The sequence below is a fragment of the Cygnus olor genome, chromosome 22 (genome assembly GCF_009769625.2).
Source record: "Cygnus olor isolate bCygOlo1 chromosome 22, bCygOlo1.pri.v2, whole genome shotgun sequence".
In the NCBI taxonomy this organism is placed as follows: domain Eukaryota; kingdom Metazoa; phylum Chordata; class Aves; order Anseriformes; family Anatidae; genus Cygnus; species Cygnus olor.
Window position 1 is genome coordinate 3,389,545 of NC_049190.1, and position 14,692 is coordinate 3,404,236.

General features: G+C 52.0%; 1 protein-coding gene across 3 annotated transcripts in view; it reads left to right on the top strand.

The window, feature by feature from the left end:
- The window catches only part of GRIK4 (glutamate ionotropic receptor kainate type subunit 4), a 166,836-nt gene extending 157,213 nt beyond the window's left edge, over nt 1–9,623 (top strand). For 2 of the 3 annotated variants that reach the window (XM_040534372.1, XM_040534373.1), the window contains 6 exons: nt 1,859–2,032; nt 2,391–2,556; nt 4,353–4,578; nt 5,887–6,015; nt 8,543–8,661; nt 9,131–9,623. In XM_040534372.1, the coding sequence (XP_040390306.1) occupies nt 1,859–2,032; nt 2,391–2,556; nt 4,353–4,578; nt 5,887–6,015; nt 8,543–8,661; nt 9,131–9,496 (1,180 nt within the window). In that variant the 3' untranslated portion in view covers nt 9,497–9,623. Of the gene's footprint in view, nt 1–1,858; nt 2,033–2,390; nt 2,557–4,352; nt 4,579–5,886; nt 6,016–8,542; nt 8,662–9,130 lie in introns of those variants that run through there. The other variant, XR_005814260.1, reaches the window with a different exon arrangement.
- The last annotated feature ends 5,069 nt before the right edge of the window (nt 9,624–14,692 follow it).

The window sequence follows — 14,692 nt, forward strand, 5'->3', positions numbered from 1 at the left end:
GCTGGGATGGGGGGGACAGGAGCGTGCGTGGCCCCCGTGGTGCCAAAAACTGCCTGGGAAGAGTGGGACAAGGATTGGGATTAGGGCAGGGGCTGTGCAAATGGTGCTGCTGGCTGTGGGTTCTCAGATGGCAAAAGAGAAACCCAACGGCGTGTCTCAACCACGAAGGGCAGATGCCAGCGAATGCGTTGAGAGATTTTAATGCGAACTGCGGGACGTGTGTCAGTCCTTCAAAATGCAGTGTGTACAGAACGGGGAAGTTCATTAATATCCCTCCAGAGCCTCCCAGCTGACGTGCAGCGCCTCGCCTGACAGCTCTCAGTTCAGATTCCCTATGACTAATTTAAATCAGCCTTAAAAAATGTCACCGAGCGCTTTGAGCTTCTCTGCGGCGTGTCTCCCATCGAGGCACCGGGTCAGCGCTCCAGGGGCGGTGCTGCGGGGCTGCCTGCCCTCACCTCGTGGCAAACTGCTGGAGTTGGGTGCCACGGACGGGGCTTTTCGCTCTCAGGTAGGCTCTGAGCTGGAGATGCACACCGAGGTGTGCTCAGGGCTCGAGCGCTGCGTTGGGACGTGGTTAATGCCCAGTCCTCGTTACGAAAATGGAGCTGTGCTGTCACTTGGTCCCTTAGCATGGCCGAAGTCATCATGCTGACAGGGCTTTAAGGCTTTCTTTGAATCCCGTTACAGCCTCAGCAGCACGGTCCTGAAGAAACCATTGAATAATGCAGCCGCGCACTCTGCAGACTGAGATGTGGTCCCCTTGCAGCCCCTCTCCATGTTTTAAACATCCTCCTCCAGCAAGGTGCCTCTGCCTGGCTTCCTCTGGAGGCAGAGGTTTGGATGCTGAGCTCGGCTGTGAGGAGTTCCTGACCCTGCAAACTTCAGAGCTCTGTCCCAGCTCAGTGCTTGTCTTACTGCCAGTCCTGGGCCCCAGCACGAGGTCTTCAAGAAATAACCTCCATAACCAGCACTGCAGTGAGGTGGGAGATGCAGGGCTGAAAGCTGACACTTCGTTTGGGTGAAACGCTGCACAGTCTGGCACAGCCCTGCAGCTGTATTGCAGTATCCCCAAAATAAGCCGCCCAAGAAGCAGCTCTGCTAACCATTAGCGATACAATGAACCGCAGCGTAGGATTTAGACGACTTTCTTAGCAACCAGGGAACCGAGCATTGAAAACAGCCCAAAAAGAGAGCCAGGCTGCCATCACTTCAGTGACATGCTGTCATTTGTTTCAGATTCCCACCCCGTCCCATCCCTGTGAGTGCTGAAAGCTTGTGATGCTTTGAAACATCAGCACTTGGCTTCAAACCAGACCTGGGACCTAGATCTAGACCTTGCTGGGGCAACCAGACCTTCTTGGAGCAACCATTTGTGACAATTCTTACTTGATGATGATGTTCGGCCAGGTCTCACGTATTTTGCTTTGGAACTTCCCATGGATGTTCCTTCTCTGGCAGGGAATGCAGCAGGAGATGCCTGATTTCCATTCTGCATCGAGACCGTGCGCTTCTGGAATTATTATTGCCGCTCTTGTCTGCGTTACAAATTCACACGTAGGCCTTCAGCCTCCCCACAGCCCTTGGCCAGGTTTTAGCACAGCCTCTCAAAACTTTTGCAAATCTCACAACAAAACCTCTGGCTCCTGAATCTCAGAGCAAGCATTTCACACAGCTCTGAGCCCTGGGCATCGACTGACAGCAAAGAGTTTCCTCCTCAGAAAAATCTGCTTCCAGGAGAGTTAGGGCTTTTCAACTGTCCTTTTTTTTTTTATATACTTTTTTTTGCTGTTTTTCACCCAAGTTTCACCCCGTTTCCTAGCAAGTTACCTGAGCTACCTGTTATTTCTCCTTTCAGGCTGACGCCGTATGAGTGGTACAGCCCCCACCCCTGCTCGCAAGGCAGATGCAACCTCCTCATCAACCAGTACTCGCTCGGCAACAGCCTGTGGTTTCCAGTCGGGGGCTTCATGCAGCAAGGCTCCACCATCGCCCCCCAGGCGTTGTCCACGCGCTGCGTCAGTGGAGTCTGGTAAGAAGGTCAGCCTTCCTCGAAAGGAAGGCAGCCCTCGGGGTCAGATGGAGAGGCAGGGGATGGTGATGGAGGTCAGACACAGCCTGTGGAGAAGTTTACGTTGGAAATGGGGAGACATTTCTTCTCAGAAAGAACAGTCGGGCATTGAAACGGGTTGCTCAGGGAGGTGGTGGAGTCACCGTCCCTGGGGGTGTTCAAGGAAAGGTTGGACGTGGTGCTTAGGGACATGGTTCAGTGGGTGACATTGGTGGTAGGGGATGGTTGGACCAGGTGATCTTGGAGGGCTTTTCCAACCCTAATGATTCTATTCTCAGCTCACTGTCTCTCTCACTGTCCTCGCTTCCTCTTTCCCTAGGTGGGCCTTCACCTTGATCATCATCTCCTCCTACACGGCCAACCTGGCAGCCTTCCTCACCGTGCAGCGGATGGATGTCCCCATCGAATCCGTGGATGACCTGGCTGACCAGACAGCCATCGAGTACGGCACCATTCACGGCGGCTCCAGCATGACCTTCTTCCAAGTAAACCCCATTCTTCTGCTAAGCGGGGCAGGGGGTGCGGAGGGCACCCTTCGGTCAGCTTTGGATGCTGCCCCAGCCTGCCAGGCCTCTTTCTGGTGTGTGGCATCCAGGTTTCTGGCATTGAGGAGACATTTGGGGAGCTCCCTGGCTGTTTGGTTGCGCAGGGCTAATTCCACCATGTGTGGCGACGGGGTAGATGGTGGAGGTGGCACAGCAGAGGCTAGGGAAGGTAGGGATTTGTAAGGCAGCAGCCAGCATGCTTTTGGGATGCTGGAGGACTGGGCTCAGGACATCTGTGCTGGACCCCAAGGGAGCAGACCTTTCAGCTCAGACTCAAAAAGTGACTTAACGTTTGGAGTTCCCCACCACGTAGGTGAGAAAGGGGTGCACATCCCCACGTCAGCAATGGCACAACATGGTCCTCAGCAGCCGAGCGTTTGCAGTCGGATTTCCATGTCCCTGTGCATGTTTGACGTGATCTTAGCTTCTCTGTCAGAGTCCCTCAGGCTGGGTAAGCAAAGAAATGTTTGCAGTCCCCTGGTAGGCCAGGTTATGGAAATGTGCTGGTGCAAAGCAGAGTTTGCATGGGGTCAGGGGCACTGAAAACACACAAGTCAAGCATGTGCAAACTTGATACATGCTATTTAGCCCAGTTTCATTTCTGGCTTCCCTCCTGGATTCAGAAGGGAAACAAATGAGTGAATCTTTTCTGCAGTGCTCTGATGGTACACAAAACTGCTCGAGGATTATTTGTTTATTACATGTTGAAATACCAAGAGGAGAGAAAGAGAGAAAGCTTTTCTCACTTCTCTTTTCCACTGAGTCTGAGCTGAACTGGGAAGAAGCCTGAGAAACATCTCAAGTGAGCCTGAGCTTTTCAGCCTTTCTGCCCTTCAGGGGCTTGGCAAAAAGCTACTTTTAAGCAGAACGTCACACCTAAAATGAGCCGAAGAGCCCAAGTGAATAAAGTGTCTGTGTACGAGGCACTCGGTTCTTCCCAGGCAGACTTTGAAGGCTAAAACCATGCCTGTGGCTCTACGCTGCCTGGTGCGTGCTGGAGTAGCTGGTGGTGGAAAAGAAACGAGTGCAAGGTGCTCTCGGACCATTTGCAGCCCCGTTTGCTGGGATCTGATTGCCTCGAGTGTCAGGATGGTGACTGAAGTGCAGCAGTGGGCTGAGCAGGCTGTCCTCGCCCCGCAGCACCCGTTGCTGGAGCACCTTGCTTTGCGTCCAACCAACGTTCAGCCAAAAGCCCCCAGTTCTCATAAGCAGGCACTTTGGTTCCCCTTTGCACCAAAATCCCGATTCAGGGAGCAGCAAAATCCAGAGAGCTTTGACTCTGTGCCCAGACCTCGGTGCTCTTCTCGGGCTGGTGATGTCTGTCTCTGGTGGCCTGCTGAGCACAAGGGCATGGGAAGCGTTCAGTGGCTTAAAGAAGCCATCCGTCAGCTATTTCTTCCGGCTTTTTTTGGTTGTTTGCAATACAGTTACGGAAACTGCATTTTTTGCAAACTGAATTTATGCAAAGAGATGTGATGGAACTAACTGGGATTAGGTATGCATTTCATGCCCAGCCTTGCCAACAAAGTCTCAAATCCACCAAGACATTTGGGCCTCTGAATCTTGTTGGAATAACTGGAGGTTAGGCAGCCGTGTGCGAATCAGGCACCAGATCTGTTTCGACCCCTTTTTCCATCACGAAAGGGGACCCTCCTTTTTACAGGAGGGTCTAATTCGGGGCGTGCATCGCCTCAAGGTGCTCCCACTTATCCATGCTTGCCTTCTCTCTCCGGCAGAACTCCCGCTACCAGACGTACCAGCGGATGTGGAACTACATGTACTCCAAGCAGCCCAGCGTCTTCGTGAAGAGCACGGAGGAAGGGATCGCGCGCGTGCTGAACTCCAATTACGCCTTCCTGCTGGAGTCCACCATGAACGAGTATTATCGTCAGCGCAATTGCAACCTCACGCAGGTCGGGGGCCTTCTGGACACCAAGGGCTACGGGATTGGCATGCCCGTCGGTAGGCAGTGAAGACAAATTCTAGTCCTTCTCAGCTGTCAGCAGAGGACCGGAGCATTTGAAAAGGCTGAACCGGCTCTAAGGCCGAGGTCACGTTTCACGGCTCTGCCCAGGGTCGTTTTGTTTTAAACTCAGGAGGAAAATCAAATGCACTGCAGCTGCCCTAGGTGCACACGCTCAGGGCCAGATGAGCGAGACCCTGCTCTGGTCCGGAGCCAGGTGACACGTGACTGCGGCTCTTTAAATGATTCGTGTGAAAGATGTTTCAAAATTGCTGCTTATTTTCTGCATACATGCTCTTTGCTGACTGTTTCCCTTTTGAACCAGTGGTTTTTGAATCGTTTTGTGCTTCTCGTTTCACCTCAGAAGTGCTGTAAAAGTAATGCTGGTGCAACTCCTGTAGTGTCTCAACAGCTGGTGGTTCTTAAAACTCCCAGACGGAGAGAGAATTGGACGATTCAGTCCTATCTCACCTACTGATCAGGTTCCACCAAATGCAGGGCTTTTGTCTTTCAAATAGGAGAGCCAACAAGAGAAGCCCATCTCCCAGGGCAGCAAAGAAAAGGATGTAGCGGTTGTTATCCAAAACGATCGCTGATCTTTGGGCCAGTCTCTCAGGCTCGACGCCTGGTCCCTGACCTCTGAGCACCTTGTGTAGCCACACAAAGTCGAGCTGAATGACGCAAGAACCCTCGCACAGGCAGCTACTATAGCTTAGCTGACATGAGTAAGCTTGTAAAGTCACGGTAACCCGATTGTGAGTACAAATCCGTACTTTCATGACTAAATTTGTTCTGACATTGTCTTGTTAAGCAGTGAAATCGTAGCAGATAAGAGGAGCAGAAAGCTGCTCGCCAGGACAATAGTGCAGAGTTACCAGGAGAGCTGCTGCCGTTCCCACGGCCCTTCTTCTGCAGCTCTGGCCCCGGGAATAACGGGGCCTGCAGTGGGGCTGGGTGCTGAGCATCCTCTCCCGTGAACGTAGGTTGGATCCAGCGCCGTTGCAGTGCACCAGATTGAAACAGGAGCCTTAGAGCAAGGCTAGCAAAGCTCTCCCTGGCTACAGACTCCTTTAAGTGCCGTATGTGGGTCTTGGGGTGCAGGCAGAACTGCTGTCTGCAAATGAGGTGAATTTATGGACAGCCCTAGCAGGGGAGCAGTGGGTTTTGAGGGCTGGCACGGAGCAAGAGAGCTCCCAAGGTGCCGGGAGGAGCGTTCGGGGCAGGCTGGCGGCAGGGCAGCGCGCGGGGCCGAGCGGGAGGCAGGCGGGCCGGAGCGGTGCCTTAGCGCCTGCCTCTTGCTCTTGCAGGCTCCGTGTTCCGCGACGAGTTCGACCTGGCCATTCTCCAGCTGCAGGAGAACAACCGCCTGGAAATCCTGAAGCGCAAGTGGTGGGAAGGAGGCAAATGTCCCAAGGAGGAGGACCACAGGGCCAAAGGTACGCTGCACCCCCAGCCCGTGGCTCACCGTAGGGACCAGGAGGTAGGAGCATCCCCGGCAGTGGTGCAAGGATGAAGGTCCGTCTGCACGTGTGCACTGCTGGGTTTTCCGCCAGAGAATCGCTTTTTCCCCTTCTCCTGACCCGAGGTTCCTTCCTTCACAATTCAAGGAGAAAGCCAAACAGCTCTGCGGTGCCTCATGCTGTGTGTTTTTGCCTGGGGCAAAGATAGCGGAACAACCAAATGACAAATATTGGAGGCATATGGAGGGGAAATTAGCTTCTAATGAATGTCTGCAGCATTACATGGGAAAATGGATGGCTGAAGGGATCAGACCAAAATCCTGGGTTCCTGCAAAGGAGATGGATCTCCACCGCAGGCCCGCCGCTTAATGGCTCCGAGTGAAAGCGCCTTTCAGACAGCTGGGGGAAGGGACACAAGGACTTTATTACTACATCTGTAAACTGAGGAGCAAATTCTTTTGGGTAATGCTATGCAAATTGCCATAAAAGCTACCACATTAGGCTGATGTCCCAGCATGACAGCAGTTGCCAGCTTCCCGCAGTTGCTGCATTTTTTCGTTTTGGCAGTCGCCCTTTCCTCGGCGAGCATTTTCTATGAGGCCAGCAGTGCCCAGTCACAAGGCGAGTCCTCTGACCTCTCCGAGTGCAGAGACAGAGCCGAGCCGGCTGCACGACTGTGCTCGTGTTTTCCTGACGATACAGCAGACGTTCGGCTGTGCATGAAGCTTGTGAGCTGGCCGGATGAGGCCTCAAAGGGATGGGGTGCTGGTTATCCCTCCTGCTGCCCCGCACGTAGCCCTGGCTGGTGGTTTGGAGGCAGGAGGTGCTGGGCCAGAGCAAGACAACTGGCCTCAAGGCAAGGTGACAACCTAATAAAATAGTTGTTTGAAGGCAAGCAGGAAGGATAGAGGCTCTTCTTCCATGCACCTAGTGAACAGTGGAACAGGGATTGGAGAAGGTTCCGGTGGTTTGTTCGCCTCGTTAATAAATTTCCAGCTGTATCCTATCAGAGAGAAAGCGTAGGTGTTCTCAAGGATTTGGGCAGGGAGGTAGTAGAGGGGATAAAAACTGCCCACAGAGGAAAGAAATCCCTCTCTGGTAAGCTTGGAAACGGGTATCTGATCTGACACCCGGGCAGAACCGTGGAAGGATGAAGAGAGACTGATCCTGGCCTTAAATTCGGATTTGAGAGATGCTGGGAGGAGAGGATGGCCTTTATCTTGGGTCTAAACTGTGATTATGGGATATGTTTTCTGCCCTGTAATTGCTGTCTTAGTGGAAACGTCTCTGCGATGGGCTGATTTACAGAGTCACTGGATTGCTCTGGAGGCAATGCCAAAAGAATGATGGAGAAGGAGGGAGAATTGTGACCTCTTACGTTTTAGAACAAAACAGGTCAGCGATTTACAAGGATTTTGGTGAGATTTAATGTCTAAAAGCCATGCAGAGATTAAGTCAATAAATCATTGATTCTTGCACTTTGATTTAATGTTACAGAGGGGAGAGGAAGGTTTTTATAGATGCTCTTGTTGAGTAATGGCCTCATACCATCACCTCGGTGCAAAACACCGCATGCTTTTTAGTAATCAGCCCAATCAGGAGCCATGGCCACTTGAGACCCAAACCCAAGAAGCCGAGGAGAGCAGAGCTGTTTTTTGGGCAGCATGCGCTAAGAGGCAGGCACTGCTCCCTGGATCAGCTCCTGCTGCAGCACCCTTTCGGTCCCATTCTGCAGGGCTCAGGCAGTTTTGGGGGGACAGGAGTCGTGGTGGGAAGCAAGGTGACATCCCTGGCACGTGGGAAGCTCGGGGTGGGTTCTTGAGGGCTGGGTTTTCCCTCCGGCAGTGAGGTTTCTGGAGCACAAGCTGTTTGGGACAGGCAGGTTTAGGACCTAACCAGGTACCCCTGGGCAACATCCCCACATGGCCACCAAGTCACGTCAAACAGCGCTGGGTCGTGGTCTTGTCTGGAACCTCTCCCTGCTACTGCAACACAAGCAGCTGTAATCATTTTTCACCAGCACTTTGTAATGCGATCAAAGGAGGTTTTCTTCGTACCAGCCTCCTTTAAAGCCCTTTCTTGTCTTCGTCATCTCTACCTCCTTAACAGCATTGCTCATCTGCTGTCGCAAAGTTCAAAGCAACTAGAGCTGGGTGAATAATTTGCAGGGATTAATGTACCCGATTGATCTCCCATTTTTTCCCCCCTGTTTTCGGTTTGTCCACAAATTGCTTTGTACTTTCCTCCAATGTATTTGCTGTTTATCTGCAAAATCATCATTTCTGAGAATGCGTCTTCGATCGTGCAGTTATTGCAAGTCATTTGGTTTGCCATCTGAGTCATGCAGCCAGCTATTAATAGGACAGTGCTGGCTCCGTGGTTTTGGTCTCTGGCTGGGTGTGCGCAATGCTAACAGCAAAGGGCTGGGATTTCTGTACAATGATGCCTGCAATTTATGTCGTGCCTGCCTCCCCACAGCGCTGTCTCTTCTGCTTTGTTTTAGGCCTGGGGATGGAGAACATTGGTGGAATCTTCGTGGTTCTCATCTGTGGCTTAATCGTAGCGATTTTTATGGCAATGCTGGAATTTTTGTGGAGCCTTCGGCACTCTGAGCAGTCAGAGGTAGGACCTGAAAGTGACCCGAGGGGGTAAAAGTGCTTATGGCATTCCTAGTGCTGAGACCTCAAACACAGGAGAGCTCTGGGTGCATCTGGCAGGGTTTGAAGTTCAGGGACATCTCATGCACACCTGCACCCTAAGATTGAGGCTGTAGGGATGCTCCAGGGGCTGTTGAAGGGATCAGAGGTGCACAAGATCCAGGTACTTTCCCTGGAGGCTGGAACATCTGAGAATTTCTGCCTCCAACAGGTTTGGATCCCAAGCTGATTTGGAGATCCAGAAGGGTCTCCAACAAGAGGTGGAATCTCTTGGGCTAAAACAAACGTGAGGGTCCAAGTGCTGGTATCAAAATCCAGTGGCCAAACTAGAACCTGATCCCGTAGCATTTTGGCATCGGGATCCAGAGCAGAGGCGGGGTGGCTGGGCTCGCAGCACGGTTGGGTGAGCAGCGTGTCCTGGCTCTGCCTTCCAGGTGTCGGTGTGCCAAGAAATGGTGACGGAGCTGCGCGACATCATCCTCTGCAAGGACAGTTTCCACCCCCGTCGGAGGCGAGGGGGGATGACACGGACTCGCCCCGTTATCCCGGAGGAGCGCCGAGCCCGCAGCACGACCACGCTCAGCAACGGGAAGCTGTGCAGCGGGGGAGAGCCAGACCCCCTGGCACAAAGACTGGCACAAGAAGCTGCCCTGGTCGCCCGGGGCTGCACGCACATCCGCGTCTGCCCCGAGTGCCGCAGGTTTCAGGGGCTCCGTGCACGGCCGCCTCCGGGCTCGCCCGCGCAGAGCGAGGAGAGCTTGGAGTGGGAGAAGACCACCAACAGCAGCGAGCCCGAGTAAAGCCGGGGGGCGGTTGGGGGGAGCCGGGGTGGGCCGAGAGGGTCCTGTTCCATTTTACAGAACACGGACTTGTACAATGTCAAACTCGTTTTTAAATTAAAAGCAGTTACCCAGCTTCTCCAGAGCACGGCAGAACGCCTTGGGGCTGACGCACAAGCCCGGCCGGAGGGTGGGCTTTGGAGAGGACGCGCGGCTCGCCGAAACCTGAGGCACCAGGAGCGAGCTCCTCTGGCTGGGCTGCCTCCAGCAGCCGTCTCCACGCAGCTCCCAGGTGGGAAGGAGGGGACGCGGCGGGTAATTCGTGTAGCGGACATCGCCCACCCGGGGGCGAGAGTTCTTCTTGGAGCTTCTCCATCCCAGGCCAGCAGGAAGGCCGCTGTCTCCCCATCACACAGACTCACAGGGGGGTGTTTGCATCGGGCGGGGGGAGGGACTTTTTATTTGATGTGGACGAGGGACGGTAAGGGAGGAGTTGTTATTTTGTTTCGTTTCGTTTGGGGTACTCCAGGACCTAGTCTCCAAGGCACCAGGTTCCAGGTGCTAAACTTCTTCCTTTCTAGAATGGGGCAGGCGGCCTGAGAGAGGGAGGAAGGGATGGGACGTGCTCCCTGCGAGGAACAGCACGTGCTGAAAGTCCATCTGAGGAGTTGTTAACGTACATATATATATATACAAATATATATATATATATACATAGATATATATATATTAAAATGCCAAAAACCAACCTACCAACACAGTGAACTCAAAGAGGCCTTGAAACGCCTGGAATTTCAGGGGTTCTGTGTCTTTCGTTTAGTTCTGGGGTTATCTTTAGCTTTTTTTTTTTTTTTTTTAATTCCCTTCTATTTTTGGGGGTGTGGGTCGGGGAGCCCTTTGAGGAGGGGGAAAAGAGAGCAGGGAACGGGGTGGGAGCACCCTTCCTACCAGCTCCCCTTGCCCGTGCCCCACGCAGCGCCCGGGCGGCTCACTGCCCGCGTCCAGCAGCGACGATGCCGCGCGCGGCGTTGGAAAAAACCCATCGGGGTGGGATCTCGTGCGAGGACAATATTCACCTCCCTAGCAACAGCAGCAGCTCGCCCTCCGCTCGGTGCAGACGTGGGTTTCACGGCGACGAGTTGAATTCTCTGATTGAAAAAAAAAAATTCTATGCAATTTCTGATTGTAAAAGGGAAGAGAGGAAAATGGAGAGGGGCAGGGGAGATAAAGGCTTGAGTGAAGGTACATCCTGTTCTCGAATTGTTTTCTTTTCTTTTTGTCTTGAATGTACTGAAATAAAAGATGTCCTTGTATAATTATGCTTATTTTCTTCTTTTCCTCCCCGTCCACACTCACAAAAGTCACGAGACGGCTTGCCTGGGGAGAGACCCAGCTGGGAGGGAGGAGGTGCTGTGGCTGTCCCAGGGCTCTGCTTCCTGACTGCATCTGCACCCAGGGTGCTGCCGTTATCTGTACCTGAATGGGAACAGGAGAAAACAGAAAAAAAGTAGCTACAGCCTTCCTAAACCAGTTAACCAGTGCTGAGGTTTAGGTGCAGCAGGTCAAACCCGTGGTGTTAGCACCTGCAGGAGCTGCTGCTTCTGAGGATGGGCAGGGAGCGATGCCCTGCTGGTGGGCACCTTGGGCCTGTTGGTGGTTTCCAGCACTGCATGAAATCAGCATCCACCACACAAACAGCAGCAAAACGTGCACAGCAGGAAGGAGAGGATTTAGAGCTTGTTACGCAGGACGTCGTGTGTGATGTTCACAGAGGTCCCTTCACGCCCCCATGTCCATAAATCCACGGGATGTTAGAGGGTGTTAGCCTCTCTCTCCCTGGCCAAGCGGAGAGGTGACGGTGTCAGCGTGAGGCTGGAGATGAGGCCGGGCTCCACCAGAGCCCGGGGGGGCGCAGGGACAGGTCCCCAGCCGGGGCCAGGCAGCAAAGCCATCGCATGGAGCTCAGCGAGGAGCTGGCTTTGGGCTTCCCAAGTACCGAGAGCAGCGCCAGAGACATCTGAGAGCACCCATGTTGCTGCTAAAGGCCGACGTGTTCGTACGAGCAGCGGAATATATTCATCAAAAAGAAGCTGCTTTTTAAAATTTATTTACAGATTAGCAGAAGAAAAGGCTCCATGAATCATTTATCAGACCTGATGTTTTTTCACCCCATCACTGCAGTGAATAAAGAGGGAACTTGACAGAGCCAGACATTATTCCTCTGCTTCTCCAAAGATCTTGCAGTCATCTCCTCAGACAGGGGATGTCAGGAAAAAATGATGAGAAACCACCTGGTTTCTCTCCATCTTTGCTTTTTATCTCTCCTGTTAGCTTGTTCCACCTATATGGTATTTTATATCTAGGTCTGGATTTTAAGGAGATTTTTTTCATGTCCCTTGCACAATCTTCTCTTTTTTTTTTTTTTTTTTTTTTTTTTTCATTTTCCCCCTCTGTTCAGAGTGTTTGCACTCAGAGCAGAAATGCGGCTCAGAGTATTGGTGGACAGATAAAAGCTGCTGTCATTTTGGATACCTCTTCTAGTGTCTGTGGAGGGTCCTGGATTTTCTGCTCACTGGTAAAAACCTACAGGTTTTACACTCTGGAGGGACCCCTGGCAGAGATGGTGTGCTGCACATCGCTTGGGGATTGTGTTCGTGTGCATTTGCATGCCCGGGATGGGTTTACATCTCTCATGGTCTCTTCTCTCCCACTTTCTGCCCTCATCTTTGAAACTATTGTGGGGGCCTCTTTTGCTTGATGCTAATGCGGTTCAAGATCTAGAGCGCTTTGCTGTCCAAAAGGCACTTTCCCAGAATGGCTGTCTCCTGATAAAACCTGAGTAATTCTAGTAAGATATCTCTGCAAATTCCACCGGGAGCCAAAGATTAGATCTATTAACATGTAATACCTTGCTTTCTCCTTTCTTACCATTTTGCTTGATCTTCCTGCTGCCCCCTGGCTGTCTTCCAGCCCCTGTTCCCGGCCGGCCCTGCTGCACTCAAGCAGGTTCCTAACCAAAGGGATCTCTCCTCCTGCGCTAAAAACCCACATTTGTGTTGCTTGTCCAGGCAGGGCCATTTTCACCTAATGATAAAAAGCTGCTCTATCCCCTGAGGTCGCATGGGCAAGGGTATTAGCAAGGCTGGGGGGCACTTACTGAACCAAATAGCATAGGCAAAATAGAAAAAGGTTTTTCTATCCTGAAAGATAGGAATATTTTTAGTTATTTCAGATCCACAGAAAGCTTCCCTGCTTCTGCCATGCCAAGTCTGCTTCTCTCCTTGAGCCTTAAGTGTTTCACCAGGTAAGTGACCCAAAGGGCAAAGGAAGAGGCAAAGAGAATAGCTGCTGGTGGGGTTTGCTTTTTTTTTGCTGAGCTCCTGAGTTACAGAAAAGGTCTGGAAGACCCAGCATCATACGTGAGCGGGTGGAGATAAATGCAGTGCTGGGAAGTGCAGCTGTGGGCAGGGGGTGATCAGTTTTTGATGGTTCTGGGGTGATTGTCTGAATGGCAAGAACACACTTTGGGAAAAGGAGGAGACCTGTGGGTGAGGTCTCCTTGGTGGAGGCCAGCTGCTGAGCTGGTTTCTAAGCTTAGGAATGAGCAAAGAAGCAAAGATGGGCTGCTGCGGTGTTAGACTCGGGGTGATGGTGTCACGAACCAGCTGACAGGAGTGAAGAAAGTCCCCTCCATCAGCTCCCGTTTAGCTCTGAGATTGATCACCTGCAATGTATTTGTTTCTCTCCTGTCCTTCACCTGTGTACACACCGAAAGTGATGAAATTTCTCATGGTGCATAAAATATGGCTTCGACTTGAGGGAAAAGGCAGCCCTGCCCATCAGATGGAGAGCCAGCCTTTGGAGGCCAGATTGTAAACCTCGTCGGCCAGACACCGCTCCAAAGCGAGGGAGATGCCCTGCTGCCCCACGGGCATAGCTGGAGGCAGAATCGGGCCAGCGATGTGCGAAAGGAGTTGCAAGCAACCATCGGGAAGGAACCGAGGAGCTGCAACGTGAAGGGAGGCAGCAGAGCGGCGGGGACAGCGTGCTGAAACGCCTGCTGGGCAGAGCACAAAGCACCCACGGTTCCAGCAACCCCATTAGAGTCTGATGGCCGCTAACTGATTGAAAATACAGGGCTGGACTCTCCTGGGTACAAAGTAGCCCTGACGAATTCGGTATAAATAGGCTCCTCGGGAACTTGATAGCACACTGGGAAAATCAGCCCCGTCCCTGCCGGATCAGACAATGGGCAGGTTTATACAGCTTCCAGGGAGGTTTTTTTTTTTTTTTTTTTCTTCCTGCAAAGGGGAATCTGCCATGCTCCAGCTGAGTTAATGGTCTGGTTTGTGGCAGGACTGCCACAGCTCCTCTCGGTAAGCAGCGCAGGAGGATCCCCTGCCCTGCCACGATCCGCAGCTGCCTCGGGGCTGGAGGCGCAAAGGGACGTGCAGCAGAGCAGCAGCTTTCCAAAAGCCCTGCAAAGGCCAGGTCAGAACAAAATGAAGGAGGCTAGCGTAATTAACAAAGGCTTTCTCCTCTGCTATGTTTAGGTCTGCAGTTATCAATGTAGCTGGCAGTTCCCAAACACTGAAATGACAGGAGCTGGCTGTAAAAGAGATAACTGTCAGATTAGCCAGGACATATTTCCTGCCTAGGTTTTCTATATCATGCCTATCTTGAAATATCTCCATGTATTAAAGCCGCTGCGTGGCCATTTGTGTTTAAAAAAGTACCCTTTGCAACGTGATAAACAATGTTTTATTGCAACTGAAAGACCGAACATTTCTTGTTTCTTGACTTAGGCTGCTTTGAAATATTACATTTTTCCTGCTTCAGTCACTTTGTATGGACCACGGCTCTTTGTTGTTCTTGTTGTGGCAGCTGGATTTTCACTTTCTCAGGTATTGAGCTTAGGGTACCGGGGAGAAAAAATGTCTGGGCATTGGTGAGGAGAAGGCAATTTAGACACACCATGGGCAAGAGCCATGCTCTTTCAAACCTCTTATCTTCCTTCTTTTCTCTTCCTCTATCTCTGCCTTCCAAGCACCTTTCTCTTTCCTATTCATCCTCCAAAAGCTCCTCCTCATGTTGCTCAGCCTCAGAAAGAAATGTCTCCGATCGGCTTTTGCCTGAACTCCCAGGAAATGTTCATGAATGTAGTCCTCTGGCTTTTCAGGCTTAGCTCTTGCAGAGCCGAGATTTAAAGCAATTTAT